This window comes from Myxocyprinus asiaticus, chromosome 27 (assembly GCF_019703515.2).
Source record: "Myxocyprinus asiaticus isolate MX2 ecotype Aquarium Trade chromosome 27, UBuf_Myxa_2, whole genome shotgun sequence".
In the NCBI taxonomy this organism is placed as follows: domain Eukaryota; kingdom Metazoa; phylum Chordata; class Actinopteri; order Cypriniformes; family Catostomidae; genus Myxocyprinus; species Myxocyprinus asiaticus.
Genome location: NC_059370.1, coordinates 12,778,640 through 12,794,336, shown reverse-complemented (window position 1 = coordinate 12,794,336; position 15,697 = coordinate 12,778,640). Strand labels below are relative to the sequence as shown.

The 15,697-nt window shown below is 38.9% G+C and overlaps 1 protein-coding gene across 2 annotated transcripts; it reads left to right on the top strand.

The window, feature by feature from the left end:
* Positions 1 to 1,293: 1,293 nt before the first annotated feature.
* LOC127418302 (dynactin subunit 4-like) lies at positions 1,294 to 10,758 on the top strand. Of its 2 annotated transcripts, XM_051658830.1 has the most exons (14): positions 1,294 to 1,457; positions 2,052 to 2,122; positions 2,560 to 2,738; positions 2,953 to 2,996; positions 3,094 to 3,201; positions 4,308 to 4,328; positions 4,867 to 4,940; positions 5,446 to 5,558; positions 6,724 to 6,833; positions 7,023 to 7,096; positions 7,189 to 7,243; positions 9,033 to 9,140; positions 9,690 to 9,787; positions 9,909 to 10,758. In XM_051658830.1, the coding sequence occupies exons 1-14, from the start codon at positions 1,323 to 1,325 to the stop codon at positions 10,120 to 10,122; spliced, it is 1,404 nt and encodes a 467-aa protein (XP_051514790.1). In that variant the 5' UTR covers positions 1,294 to 1,322; the 3' UTR covers positions 10,123 to 10,758. The 2 variants fall into 2 exon arrangements, with proteins under 2 accessions (XP_051514790.1, XP_051514792.1); XM_051658832.1 differs by lacking the exon at positions 4,308 to 4,328.
* The last annotated feature ends 4,939 nt before the right edge of the window (positions 10,759 to 15,697 follow it).

Genomic DNA, 15,697 nt, shown 5'->3' with positions numbered 1-15,697 from the left:
GGGACGCCTTCCCCTCACTCGCTGTGGCCTCAGGGAAGTTAGGTCTCCAAAGGAGCTGCCGCCCCTCGCTCCCCGGATTCAGGAGGGAGAAGCCGGCAGCAGTCGGACCACGCCCACATCCTGGACCATCCCATTGCACTATAAAAATAATATAGGCAAATCCTGAATTCGTTTAACCCTCCAAAATACAGTATGTGTTATAATGTGTTTGGCTTATTTTAATGATGAATTAAACAATGGATCACAACAAGACGTGGCTTGAAGACTTGTTATTGATATAAGGTAGCTGTATAGTTGCCGAAATACTCCTGGAATTTTGAGGTTAAGGGAACATTAGTGGAATGTCATGCACAACCTTAAACAAATGTTCCATTTTTTTTTTTATACAGGGGAATAAATTGAGTCTAAACAAATGGAACACTAATCTGACATATCAAATTATTGGATCGGTGCAATTTGAAATGCAACCCTAATAGACATGTCACTGTCTGTTATAGGCACATTGTCAATATTATTCAAACAACAATATTGACCAGAAAAAGAGAAAAGTCTTTTCCAGTCTTTGAACACCTCATCTGCAACACTGATTTCACAAAAATCCAGGAAGAGAGTTCATTATACATGCATGTAAATGGGTGTGCGCTGTTTGAAATGAATAGCTGGATGTGTAACTTTTCTTTTAAGTCTGGGGAGTGTAATGAGGTGATATAAATTGAAGATCTTGGTTTGATCTTGCACTGTGAGTTAAAGTTTTAAAAACAATATATAAAAGGACAATTTCAATATATATATCAATCAATGTATTAGAAGGACATCTTTCTCTTTGCTCAAGGAAGAAAGCTCTGAAATGTTCAAATAAATATGTTAGATGTTTTAAATAAAGCCTGTCATAATTTTTACTATTGCATACACATGAATACTCCAAAGGGTTGTGTTTTTGTGCAACTAAAGAAACAGAGCTTCCATGAAATCCCTTTTATCCTTGAAACTGTCAACTGACTATTATACTCTTTACAGAATTAATCACTCAGCAGGCTGATTAATGGATAACAACTATGCAGAACAAAGCTATGCAGTGTTTCTACATCTTTGCTCTCTGAGAAAAAAAAAGAGTCATATACATAAAACATCTCAAACAGGCTTCTTAGTAAAAAAAAAAAAAAAAAAGAAAGAGAGAGAGAGAGAGAGAGAGAGAGAGAGAGAGAGAGAGAGAGAAAAAAAGGTACAGCTACGTCCAACTTCAGAGGCGCTATTGAGACAATATCTTCCGAAATAACGTGCTGTGACGTCATCGTTACGTAGACAGAAGGAAGTCGTGAGAAATGGCGACACTGCTGCAGCCAGAGAAAGTGCTTTATCTCGTCCGAGGCGAGAAAAAGATTCGAGTTCCACTCTCTCAGCTGTATTTTTGCAGATATTGCAGTGAACTGCGATCATTGGAGTGCGTGTCACATGAAGTAAGTAACGTGGGTTGACGACAACAATAGGTGTTTGCGGTGCTAATAACAGGCTAACTAGTTGTTGACAGCAGTTGACCCGCCATTCAGTCGAAGTGGAACGAATCCTCGGCCTGTGATTGGCTAGTTTATACATCTGTCATAAATTACACGGCAGTGGCGTTTTCCAATTGGCTACCTAACAAGTCAGTTTTCTACTACACCTCCCACTTTTTGTGGAACGGTACAGAGACCATGAAAATGCTAAAAGCTAACAAGAGAAAACTATGAATGAAATTAATTGAATGATAAACATTAGTTGCAGCTTATAATTTGAGTTTAATTATAGAAATTCAAAAAGGAATAATGTAATGTTTGCATCAGTTATTCTTGTTGATTTGAAGGCCCAAATATTACCACACCCTACAAAGATAAATGCATGCTATAGCATAATAAACCATATTATGTTTGATTAAAGCTACGCCTGAACTTCTCATCCGTCATCACCAGACAGTTCATATTTGCTGTCCGTTTTGTTTCTTTATATATTCAATGCATGATATCCAGAAGTTTTACAGTGCTATGATTATGTTTTGGTTTGTACCTGTTATTTAGGTCGATTCACACTTCTGCCCCAGCTGTCTGGAGAATATGCCATCAGCTGAGGCCAAGCTCAAAAAGAACAGGTAAAGCCAAATCTGTGCTAAACATTTAGTACATGAAGGCCTAAGTATGAATATTTATAAAGATTCTAACCATTACATAACTATGAAAATGTTCAATGGTGGTGATATTGGAAGCATTTTAGACCCAACACCATAAATTCAGAATCACAGCTTGAGAAAAGAAATAACTGATTGTAAGGTCAGTTACCCTTAAGTTTTAGTTTGTAGATGTGGGACAATTCTGCAGTGGACGGAATCAAAGTAATTTTTGAGTAATTCATAATGTGCAAACATAAAGTTCCAATACACAGTTCTTCGCAGAAAATATTTTTGCTCTTATCTAAAGGGCTTTTTTTTTTCAATTACACATATTCCTTGTCGGTAATGTTCTGGTCTTTTAAAGTCATTATATATTTTGAAGTAAAGATGTTGATTGCAGTCTGATGTATTCATTTCAGGTGTGCCAATTGCTTTGACTGCCCATGCTGTATGCACACCCTCTCCACACGTGCCACCAACATCCCAGCACCACTGCCTGATGACCCAACCAAGACAACCATGAAGAAAGCCTATTACTTGGCCTGTGGATTTTGTCGCTGGACTTCAAGAGATGTAGGCATGGCTGACAAATCTGTGGGTGAGTCCCTGCATATGTACCAGTGGCTGTACTGAAGGGTTTATTAGCAAACCCTCTGTTTTGCACTGTAATAAATCTTTAAGCATTTATGCATTGCATAATAAAAATGACTTGTCTTGGGATTCACAGGCTTGTATTGTGGTCTAGAAATGTGTTTAGCATTAGATTGCATGTATGTTATATAGTAAAACTGTTTGTCATTATTGTACTTTAGCCAGTGGAGGATGGCAGGAACCTGAAAATCCTCATACACAAAGGGTATGTGGACAGTCAAACCACTGCTTAAAAATACTTTTTTTCATTGGACTTTCACAGGCAGATGACAGAATAATCTTGTTGTATGTTCTCTTTTCAGATCAACAAGTTGATTGAGTATTATCAGCAGCTGGCCCAAAGAGAGAAGTTGGAGAGAGACAGAAAAAAGCTGGCTAGAAGACGCCCGTTCATGCCTCAGGCATTCTCGGTACACATGTAGACCACTGTGTCTAGAAACACCCTCCCAAACTAATGTTTGCTTACCAGTTTGAAAGTGGAAGCGGTGTGGTTTGTCTTGTCTTTAAAACTGCAACCTTGCAGAGTCCTGTTGAAACACGTCTAAATATACAGTGGATATAAAAAGTCTACACACCCCTGTTAAAAAAGCAGGTTTTTGTGATGTAAAAAATGAAACAAAGATAAAACATATCAGAATTTTTGCACCTTTAATGTAAAAATTACATTGAAGTATGGCTTTTTATATGATCTTATGTCTAATACATTATATCCATATTACACATTTTGCATAATACTAAAAATTTACATAACATGTGCTTTTGCTTAAAGGGATAGTTCACCCAAAAATGAAAATTACTCACCCTCATGCCATCCTAGATGTGCATGACTTTCTTTCTTCTGAAGAACACAAATGAAGATTTTTAGAAGAATATTTCAGCTCTGAAAGTAAATGGTGGCCAGAATTTTGAAACTCCAAAAAGTCACATAAAGGCAACATTAAAGTAATCCATACGACTCCAATTGTGAAATCCATGTCTTCAGAAGCGATATATCAGGTGTGGGTGAGAAACATAATTATTTAACTTGCATTGTATGGACCAACAGAGCTGAGATATTCTTGTAATAATCTTCATTTTTGTTCTGCAGAAGAAAAAGTCATACACATCTGGAATGGCATGAGGGTGAGTAAATAATGAGAGAATCTGTAAACAATTTTTTTAAATCTGTCTTGAAGTTGGCTTTTATCACTTTAAAGATTAAATTTACTTATTTTAACAGGGTCTGAAATGTAACTTTGTAACTTTAATCTTTTTAATGTTTTTTTTGTTTTGTTTTGTTTTTTGTTTTGGTCTTTGAAGAAATAATGGATTCAAATGGTTCATTTCTAACCCTGTGACAAACTATGTGACTGGGCACTGTTTCCACTTTTGGAGCTGCATGTCAACACTAAAGCAATCTTTGTTTCCTAATGAACTGCCACTTTAATGTTTGCTTGAATGCATTTGTTTCACTTGATTTTTTTCTCTCTCCTTTGCTTGTGCACGCTGATATTTTTGGTTTTATACCCCTCTCCAGCAACACACTATTCACGTGGTGGTGAGTGGTATTTTTTCCTGCAATTCTTAAAGTAACACTGCATTCTTGGGCTTTAAAAGAAGGTCTTTTTTTCCCCTTCAATACTTCCATCAGTCTAGCATGTCTAATCTGTTACTAATGACCTTGCTGATCACATGAGCTTCACTATTGCTGCTTGGAATTCTCCGAACAATTGGATCCTTTTAAATGGGACACGGCACATGTTTGATTAGGCGATATATATGTTTGCAGTTTATTTAAGGATGCTTGAGGTTAAGCAGTTTGATTTCTAGACCTATTTGATTGTATATTATTTCCAAGCGTCTTATTAGATTTTACAGAAATTATTTGAACAGGTTCTTGTATAGTAAGCATTTGAAAGATTTTGCAAGTTGTGCTGAGCTCTGTTGACAATATCTAAATGTACCATCATGGCCAACACACTGACACTATGGTTCATCTAAGGATAAGTGTAAAGTAAGTGGTACCTGTAGCTGAGACCTAGAAAAACAGGCTCTGATTAGTGTGTACTCATGTGGTTTATATTTTTGTCTGCAAGGAGAAGTATGGCCTTGGAACCAGGTTACAGAGGCAGAGATCTGGAGCCCCAATCAGTGCCCTGTATGGCCTTTCGTAAGTATTTTCTTTCTGCTCAGAAAAATTCACTCAGGCCTGCCAGTAAACTATAACCTTGGGTATTAAACTTTGGAGCAAAACTCATCCTGCATCATTTGTACTTCAAAATGATGCCTCAAATTATGCAGCATGTTGAGGAGAGGTGTGCTATTACTGTTCTGAGTGATCAGACTTATGATTTCCACCTGGTGGACAATAAAATAACCACCTTGCAACTGTATTGCAATGCCCTGGTGTTGTGATGGAGAGTGTTGTACCACTCATATTTACCACTTATATTTTTTCAGAAAATGCAAAAATCTACTTTTGCCAATTACTGCCATATACTGTAAATCTTAGAATTATGACAGTGTTTAAACAATATTGGCATTATACCAACATAAAATCACCCAATTCAGTACACAAGTACCATATCTGTTTTCATTAAACAATCTGAAAAACTCTAAAAGCGTGATATTATGAGTCTTTGTGGAAGTCTCTGATATGATGCTGTCGTTTTTAGACTGAAAGAGGGAGAGGACCAGAAGGAGATTACTATAGAGCCGGCACAGGCTCTGGATGAGGTAGAGCCCCTTCCTGAAGACTATTACACTGGCCCTGTCAACCTGCCGGAAGGTTAGTCTCATCCCTGCTTCACCTAAAACACTACTTCATTAATTCCTTTACTCCAAAGTCAGTTCTAGTGAAGAGAGAACAGGGACAGTTACACTGGCGTGGGATTAACAGCCATACACAAGTGGGCAGACATTTTTGAGCTCACCAGTTCAGGGTTACCCTTACCAGTGATCAAATAATCAAACCATATCTGTTGTTCTAAAGGCTAAAGTATACTTCAGTTTTCTGAATGCAGCACAGGATTTCTATCCTTGCGTACCTGTTTGCGTTTGTGCATGTTGCCTGCGCATGAGTTTTAATGCTAAAAGAGTAGTGCAAAGCAGTTTGTGTATGCACTGAACATGTTCGTATGGGCTCGTGGTCAAAAGCGTATACATTGAAATGCTACAACACTCGACTGTGTGAGAGACCTAACAGCAGGCGGAAAAACAAAGTATTACTTAGTCTTAAAGGAATAGTTGAAAAATGAAAATTCTCATTTACTCACCCTCATGCCATCCCAGATGTGTATGACTTTCTTTCATCTGCTGAACACAAATGAAGATTTTTAGAAGAATATTTCAGCTCTATTGGTCCATACAAATGCAAGTGAATGGAGGCCAAAACTTTGAAGTTCCAAAAGCACACAAAGGCAGCATATATGTAATCCATACAAATCCAGTGTTTAAATCCATGTCTCCTGAAGTGATATAATAGGTATGGGTGACAACAGTCTGTGTTTTACTCTCAATCTCCACTTTCACATTCACTTCTCTTTTTTTTTTGGCGATTCACATTCTTTGTGCATATCGCCAACTACTGGGCAGGGAGGAGAATTTATAGTAAAAAAATGACTTAAATATTGATCTGTTTCACAGCCACACCTAACATGGTGTATGGATTACTTTTATGCTGCCTTTGTGTTTTTTGGACCTTCAAAGTTCAGTTCACAACTGTATGGACCAATAGAGCTGAAATATTCTTCTAAAAAATCTTCATTTGTGTTCAGCTGAAGAAAGAAAGTCATACACATCTGGGATGGAATGAAGGTGAGTAATGATGAGAGAATTTTCATTTTTGGGTGAACTATCCCTTTAAGGCAATAGGCGTAATATCCTCATAAATTATATTTCCATGACTAGGTCTTTAATGCCCTGGTTAAATAATGCACATTCCTTTAATGCAGTGACGACTCTTTGCCAGAGACTGCTGCAGCCAGATTTTCAGCCTGCAGGAGCATCGCATTTACACCCCAGACACAAGCACCTGCTGATGAAACGCTCTCTGCGCTGTAGGGTCTGTACACACGTCCATTACGGCTCCTCTTTCTCTTTAAATAAAGCCTTCAGGAAGCTACTGTTGAATCACAGAGCTAAATCATTCAGAATGATTTTTTTTTTTTTTTTAAATCAAAGCTGGTTTAATTTATATTCAGATTTGATTGACAGTCTACATCCTGTTAATTACTGCATCTTTTATTTTCAGAAATGTGAGCACAATCTGAGTAAACCAGAGTTTAATCCAACCTCCATAAAGTTCAAAATCCAGCTTGTTGCAGTGTAAGTCCCATGTCTTGAATATACTAAATTCTATAGTTTATTGTTCTATGACTTTATTTGCTGATTTTGTTGTACCTTCTTCCCCTTCACAGGAGCTACATTCCTGAAGTGAGAATTATGTCCATTCCAAAACTCCGTCACATGAAGGCAAGTTATGCTCATGCTGATACACTTCAATACGTTTTCTGGTCTTATTTATGAACAATTTAGAGTGAAACATAACCCTTTGTTACTGGGAATGCACGATACAAAATGTGTGTGCCGATACTGATATCCAATATTTAAAACAACGTGCTGATTCCAATTGGTTCGGTGGTTCTGCTTTTTTGCAAATAATGAAAACTTTATTATATTAAAATAATTTTATTCTCTATAACATGTTTTCCACAGTCATTATCTAAGTTTAGTTTCATAGGAAATTAAAGACCAGCAGAGATATAGAAAATATTAAGTGATATTAATTTATATAACAGTATGTCAGACAAATGTACACCAGTGGTCTACTACTCTTAAGATAAACTACACAAACAGCTATACATCTCCTTAATATGAACTGGTCTCAGTTACAAGCAGAAAATGCTGAAACAAAAAGCACTATATAGTAGGGCCACACAAATAATCAAATTACAGCTGCCTCTAACTAATGGTACTTGGTACTTTTATTCACCAAAGTGGCATTCAACTGATCACAATGTATAGTCAGGACATTAATAATGTTAAAAAATTACTATTACAATTTGAAAAAAAAAAAAAAAAAAAAAAAAAACATTTCATAACTTCTTAAACTACTTCAAAGTGTTCTCATCAAAAAATCCTCCATGTGCAGCAATGACAGCTTTGCAGATCCTTGGCATTCTAGCAGTCAGTTTGTCCAGATACTCAGGTGACATTTCACCCCACACTTCCTGTAGCACTTGCCATAGATGTGGCTGTCTTGTCGGGCACTTCTCACACACCTTACAGTCTAGCTGATCCCACAAAAGCTCAATGGGGTTAAGATCCATAACACTCTTTTCCAATTATCTGTTGTCCAATGTCCGTGTTTCTTTGCCCACTCTAACCTTTCTTTTTGTTTTTCTGTTTCAAAAGTGGCTTTTTCTTTGCAATTCTTCCCATAAGGCCTGCACCCCTGAGTCTTCTCTTTACTGTTGTACATGAAACTGGTGTTGAGCGGGTAGAATTCAATGAAGCTGTCAGTTGAGGACACGTGAGACGTCTTTCTCAAACTAGAGACTCTGATGTACTTATCCTCTTGTTTAGTTGTACATCTGGCCTTCCACATCTTTCTGTCCTTGTTTTGAGACAGTTGTCCTTTGTCTTTGAAGATTGTAGTGAACACCTTTGAACGAAATCTTCAGTTTTATGGCAATTTCAAGCATTGTATAGCCTTCATTACTCAAAACAATGATTGACTGACGAGTTTCTAGAGAAAGCTGTTTCTTTTTTTTTTTTGTTGCCATTTTTGACCTAATATTGACCTTAGACATGCCAGTCTATAACATACTGAGGCAACTCAAAAACAAACACAAAGACAATGTTAAGCTTCATTTAATGAACCAAATAGCTTTCAGCTGTGTTTGATATAATGGCAAGTGATTTTCTAGCACCAAATGATCAATTTAGCACGATTACTCAAGGATAAGGTGTTGGAGTGATGGCTGCTGGAAATGGGCCTGCCTAGATTTGATCAAAAATGACTTTTTCCAAATAGTGATGGTGCTGTTTCTTTACATTAGTAATGTCCTGACTATACTTTGTGATCAGTTGAATGCCACTTTGGTGAATTAAAGTACAAATTTCCTTCCGAAACAGCAAAATCTGTACATTATTCCAAACTTTTGGCCGCCAGTGTAGCTTTGATACACTCCTCTGTAAATCCAAACCTTATTGCATTTTTATTGACTTTTGTAAGTGATTTTAGGATATTTTTTGACAGGAGAGTCAGGTTCTGCTGACCCTGACCAATCCAGTGGAGAACATCACCCATGTGTCTCTTTACACCTGTGAGGAGGAAGACCCAGATGACATTAATAGCACTGCCAAGGTAAAAGCCACAGCCTAGCTTCCCTTGTGACCTACTAAAGTTTATTCTCCAATCACAAATGCAACATGTTATTAAACATGTTTTTGATGCTGCAGTACCATGTTCACATGGATGAATGAAGGTCACTCTGCTCTAATCGTATTTTTTTAAATCTTGTATGTACTATTAAAACACAGATAATGAAAATAGAAATAAAAAAATGCAATAAAAAAGACCCTAAATACACTAAATAGACAGTGCTTTCCTGTATATTCCCTGCTGCTTTCTCAGATACATTTCCCAGTAGCATATTTGTCCTGTAATAATACTCTTCGGTTATTAAATTAGACAAAACCTGTCCTTAAGTGGCTTCAGCTCTTCTGCTAGCAGAATTCAGAAAGCATGACTCTGCTCTGTAAAAACAAACACTGAATTCAGTCTGTTTACAGTGGGCCATTGCAGAGGAAATTATGCAGTCATTACAGTCTCACCATCACTGTGCTGCAGTGTTTATATCCACTGGCACTGTGTCCTCCCACATTTCAGTTATGAAGTATTACTTTTTAATAGGTGCTGGTGCCCTCAAAGGAGCTGGTCCTGGCAGGGAAAGATGCCGCCGCTGAGTACGATGAGCTGGCAGAACCTCAAGACTTTCAGGATGACCCAGAGTAAGAACTTTCTCACCTGCTGATGGATGCTGAGAGGACATGAGTAATTGAGCTTATAATTACCATGCAGTGGATGAGACTTTTACCCACCATTAATCCATTTGTCCTCTTGTGTCTTCAGTGTGGTGGCCTTTAGGAAGTCCAACAAGATCGGCTTCTTCATCAAGGTGATTCCGCAGAAGGAGGAGGGCGACGTCACAGTGGCCTTGAAACTCCGCCATGATTTCCGGAACCTTGCTGCTCCGATCAGAACCACCGAGGAGGGGGAAGTCACCAGCGAGGCCATCTGGCTCACACACCATGTGGAGCTTAGCTTGGGCCCCCTGGCAACTTGAGAAAATACATAAATGAGTGTGCAAACATACTCAAACCCATACATACATAAACACACATTCATGCATAAACAAACTAAATTAATACAACATGTGTCACTAAATCCAGTCATTCACTTACAAACTCTCTTTTACTTATGAATAGAGTGACTATCTATTGAAGAGAGTGTAGATATCAGGCATAACATATCTCTTACAGGAACACAGTTACTTACCAGTTCACACACTATGCCTACGCTTGTGCCAGATGCTAGTATTATCTGTCTCTTTCTAGACGTATTAAATGCATGCGGTCACAAGTGATATCAAGCACTGTCGCATCTCACGGTCCCAACTACATTTACAGTGTTAATAAAAACCTTTAGATTTATGCTACGTCTAGTTATTGTGTTAATTTAATGTTTTATATTTTCTGTAAAACAAGCACAATGTTGCTTGCATTAGTGTGGCACACTATTAGTGAGAGAAACAGTCATTGGTTGTAATAAATTCAAATTCTGTGTAAAATTAGATGATGGAGACCAGTGCATTCTGCTTTAATCATCTGTCTCTTGCTAATAGCTGGAATTCCTGATCTAGAATGTGTTTGCCTTAAAATGTGGTTGACTAATTCTGGTCAATAAAATGTAAGAAAAGTGACAGTTTGAAGTGTGTATTTATTTGCATGTTCTCCACTATATTGTGTTTGTTCTGCATTAAGCTAGTTATCATTTAAAAAATAACTACTTGGTCTACCTCTAAGAAAACTATGCGTTTGGAGAGTATAGGGTATTCCTCAATACTCAACAGGGGTATTTGAAAGATTTTGTGGAGAGTGGTGTAGGCTGGGTCACTTTTTACTTAAAGGGATAGTTCACTCCAAAATGAAAATTCATCATTTACTCACCCTCATGCTATCCCAGTTGTATATGACTTTTTCTTCTGCAGAACACAAACGAATATTTTTAGAAGAATATTTCAGCTCTGTTGGACCTCACAATGCAAGTGAATGGAGGCCAAAACTTTGAAGTTCCAAAAAACACAAAGTCAGCATAAAAGTAATCCATATGACTCCAGTGGTTAAATCCATGTCTCCTGAAGTGATATGATAGGTATGGGTGGGAAACCGATCAATATTTAAGTCCGTGTTTTACTATCTCAACTTTCACATTCACTTTATTTTTTATTTTTTTGGCGATTCTCATTCTTCATGCATATCGTCACTTACTGGGCTGGGAGGAGAATTCATGGTAAAAAAAAAATATTGATCTGTTTCTCACCCACACCTATCATATTGCTTCTGAAGATATGGATTAAACTACTGTAGTCTTATGGATTACTTTTATGCTGCCTTTATGTGCTTTTGGAACGCTACAATTTTGGTCATCATTCACTTCCATTGTATGGATCTACAGAGCTGAGATATTCAAAAAATATTTGTTCGTGTTCTGCAGAAGAAAGTCATGCACATCTGAGATGGCATGAATTTTCATTTTTGGGTGAACTTTCCCTTTAAGTTGTCCTAAAGGCAAGGAGAATTAAAAAAAAAAAAAAACCGAAATCTGTTAATTAAACCTAATTGAACTAAACCTAATAAAATTAAACCAATAAATGTTTATATATAACATTTTAATATTAATAAATTTCACCACAAACACAACTTAAAACCCTTTTTCGTACTATTTATATGTTTATTTTCTAATTATTATTAATTATTATTTAACTTTTTTTTTTTACGGCTTTTTTTTTTCTTCTGCAATGTTTAAGGCTGTTCACAACTAGATGGCAGTCTTGCACAGCATGAGCAAAGTTTCAGGTCCTAAAGTTTGCACAAGCCTGATATATTGTATGATCTATATATTTTTAACTTGGCAATAAAACTTTTGAGTAATTCTTATTAATTAAATCAAAAGCTGTTGATTTAGAAAAACTAGAGGCAGAAACATGGTCTTATGTATAGTGTTTTGAGATCCATGCTAAAATGAATATAAGTACCACGGTCCTTAATGTGCACTTACCTACTGAGGACAAGCAAAGCCAGGAATATATTCACTTTAGTTAATGGAACGATTTAAAACTGTGAGACTTTTCTGTCTGGCAAAACATTTACTGCCCTGTATTCGACACATTACACAATATCCCACAGTGTGTTCAGGATAATGTCATGGTTCTAGTGTCGTAACTAAACAGGGCTGACTGCACTGTAAAGCACACACACAGATATGCATTACAGCAGACATGATTATGATATTTTACAAATGTGACAAATTACATTCCTAGTCTAATGGTTCTAACAGCCTAGCAACTGTGCTTAAGAGACTGGACACTAAAATATAGTCTGCCTCAATATTAATAGGCAAACCTCCAGGTTTCTCAGCACTGTTGATAATTGGCATGGTTAGTACTCACAGTAGATGATGTAGATATGGAAATCTGGACTTTTCTGTGTAGTTGCGTATTTTTGGAACAGTAACCAGATGTGTTTTGTCTCCCTCTTGCTTCACAGATAATCATCTTAAAATATCCCTCTATTAAGGACAGGAAGCAGTAGCTTCTAAGTATGATGCATTCATTTTCTTCATAATGTGCATGTCTGCATAGTACACCAGTGAGACCAGAGCATGTGAATGGGTCATATTTCACTACAAAATCCAAAGGAAAACAAACAATCAAACAAACAAGAAGTTATATTTTATGTAAAGAAAATGAACCCCCCTCCATTCATTTTTTTGTGTGTTTGTTTTGTCATTTTCTCTCCCTCATGTCTCTCAGGCGCGGCCGGCATGTGATTGTTCCCGGGGGAACACTGATCATACACCTGTTCTTTTCTAATTCACTCCCTTCTTAAGCCTGTCGTGTTCTCAGTATCTTTGCTAGATTGTTGTTTGATGTTGAGTACTAACCTCACTCTCTCTGCCTAGTTGGTCCTGTCTCTTGTATCTGTTGGTTGCCCGCGTGTTAGGTGTGTGGTTGCTTTCCAGTTTTGCTGCATGTCAGCTGGTTTTCCACAGAGGATACCTCGTCTCTGCCCGTGTGTCAGGAGTTAAGATCGCCCATCTCTTCTGGCCGTTGTTCTGCACCTCACTAAGCTTCAACGGAGGATTCTACAAATCTGTTCCTGACTTCCACAACGCACACACTCATCCTACAACCATACTTTTCACGTATTGCTCCTTGCGTGACCATTGTGTGCACACTATCAGAGATCGCTTCCCGCTGCTGCAGCCAGTGCCGGGATCTTCGATATTCCACAACCCAGTGACTGCCCATATTTGTTGTTAATAAATCCTTTGAACTGTTCCTCTGCTCTTGGGTCTGTTTGTCTCACTATCGCTTGTTACAGAACAATCTAGTCAAGTATCTAGAACAAGTATGGACCCAGCGGAGGAATCCACTCTTTGCTCCACCCTCTCTCAGCAGTGAGTCTTGCCGGGACGTCGGCAGGATCAAATCTCTGATTCGAACTGGGCTCTGGAGATGATGGCTTTGCAGCTCGCCGAGCTCACTTCTTTTGTTCAGCAGCTTGGGGACAGCTGTAATCGTTCTCGGCTCCTGAGAGGGAGGCCATGAACAGGTATATCAATGATTCTCTGGCAGCCGGTCTCATCCGCCCTTCCTTTTCGCCAGCAGGGATGGGGTTCTTCTTCGTGGAGAAGAAGGATGGCTTGCTTAGACCCTGTATAGATTATCGGGGGCTGAATGACATCACGGTGAAGAATCTCTATCCTTTGCCGTTGATGTCCTCAGCCTTCAAACTCTTGCAGGGAGCGTCCGTCTTTACGAAGTTGGACTTATGCAATGCTTATCACCTTGTCCGGATTAGGAAGGGGGATGAGTGGAAGACGGCTTTTAACACCCATAGGCGGCACTTTGAATACTTGGTTATGCCTTTCGGATTGGTCAACGCCCCCACCATCTTCCAGAGTCTCTTGAATGACGTGCTTAGAGACATGGTCGATCATTTTGTGTTTGTCTATCTTGATGATATTCTGATCTTCTCCCAGAATATCCAGGACCATGTGCAGCATGTCAGGCAAGTGCATCAGCGACTGCTAGAGAATTGGCTGTTCTTCTCCGCAGAAGTGCGCTTTTCACGCACAGTCGGTTCCTTTCCTGGGGTTCATCGTTTCATCCGTGGGAGTGTGCATGGACCCGACTATGGTTAGAGCCATCTCCAACTGGCCAACCCCAGATTCTCGCAAGGCATTGCAGAGGTTTCTGGGGTTTGCTAAGTTTTATCGGAGATTTATAAGGAACTAAAGTCAGCTCGCCGCACCTCTGACGGACCTCACCTCAACATGCACTGACTTTTGTTGGTCCCCGTGAGCTGAGGCTGCCTTTTCTAAAATAAATGATCGGTTTTCGACCACACCCATCCTCGTTACTCCCGATCGTGCAAGACAGTTTGTGGTGGAGGTGGAGGTGTATGCGTCTGAGTTTGGTGTCAGAGTGGTATTGATGCAGCGCTCTCCATCAGATGGAAATATGCATCCGTGTGCTTTTTTCTCGACCGTTTAACACCAGCTGAACGGAATTATGACGTTGGCAGCCGAGAATTATTGGCTGTACGGTTGGCCTTGGGCGAGTGGCTTCATTGCTTAGAGGGTTCAGGGGTACCTTTCATGGTCTGGACAGATCATAAGAACCTAGAGTATATTCGTAGAGTCAAACACCTCAACTCTAGACAGGCTTACTGGGCACTATTTTTCACGTGATTCAGCTTCGTTCTGTCTCATCGCCCGGACTCTAAAAACATCAAGCCCGACTCCCTATCTCGATGTTTTGAGGTCGAGACCTCCACTGCTCCACCGGATACCATTCTACCCACCACTCGCATGGTGGGCATGGTATCCTGGGAGGTGAAGGCTAAAGTCCGTGCAGCACTACGAAACACCGTGCCCCCTGCCTTGACTTCCCGTGCCTTCCCGCTGCTGCAGCCGGTGTCGGGAGTTAAGCTCGCCCATCTCTGCTGGGTGTTGTTCTGCACCTCACTAAGCTTCAATGGAGGATTCTACGAGTCTGTTCCTGACTTCCACAATGCACACACTCATCCTACGAACACACTCTTCATGGATTGCTCCTTGCACGTCCATGGCACGCACCCTATTGGAGATCACTTCCCGCTGCTGCAGCCGGTGCCGGGATCTTCGACATTCCACAACCCAGTGACTGCCCATATTTGTTGTTAATAAATCCTTTGAACTGTTACTCTGCTCTTGGGTCTGTTTGTCTCACTATCGCTCATTACAAATATCTCATTCTCATTACTGTAATACAAAATATCTCATTCTCATTACTGTACTGCAAAAATATCTCATTCTCATTAATACAAAAAATCTAATTATTACTGTAAATTGAAAATCTCAATCGCATTACTGTGGAAAATCTCATTTTGATTTCTATAATGTGAAAAATCTTATTATTAGTGGGCGATGTGCAGGGTTGGGAGGGTTACTTTTGAAATGTATTCCATTACAGATTACAGAATTCATGCTGTAAAATGTAATTTGTAACATATTCCGTTAGATTACTCAAGGTCAGTAAAGTATTCTAAATACTTTCGATTATTTCTTCAGCACTGGTAGATTTTTTCACTTGT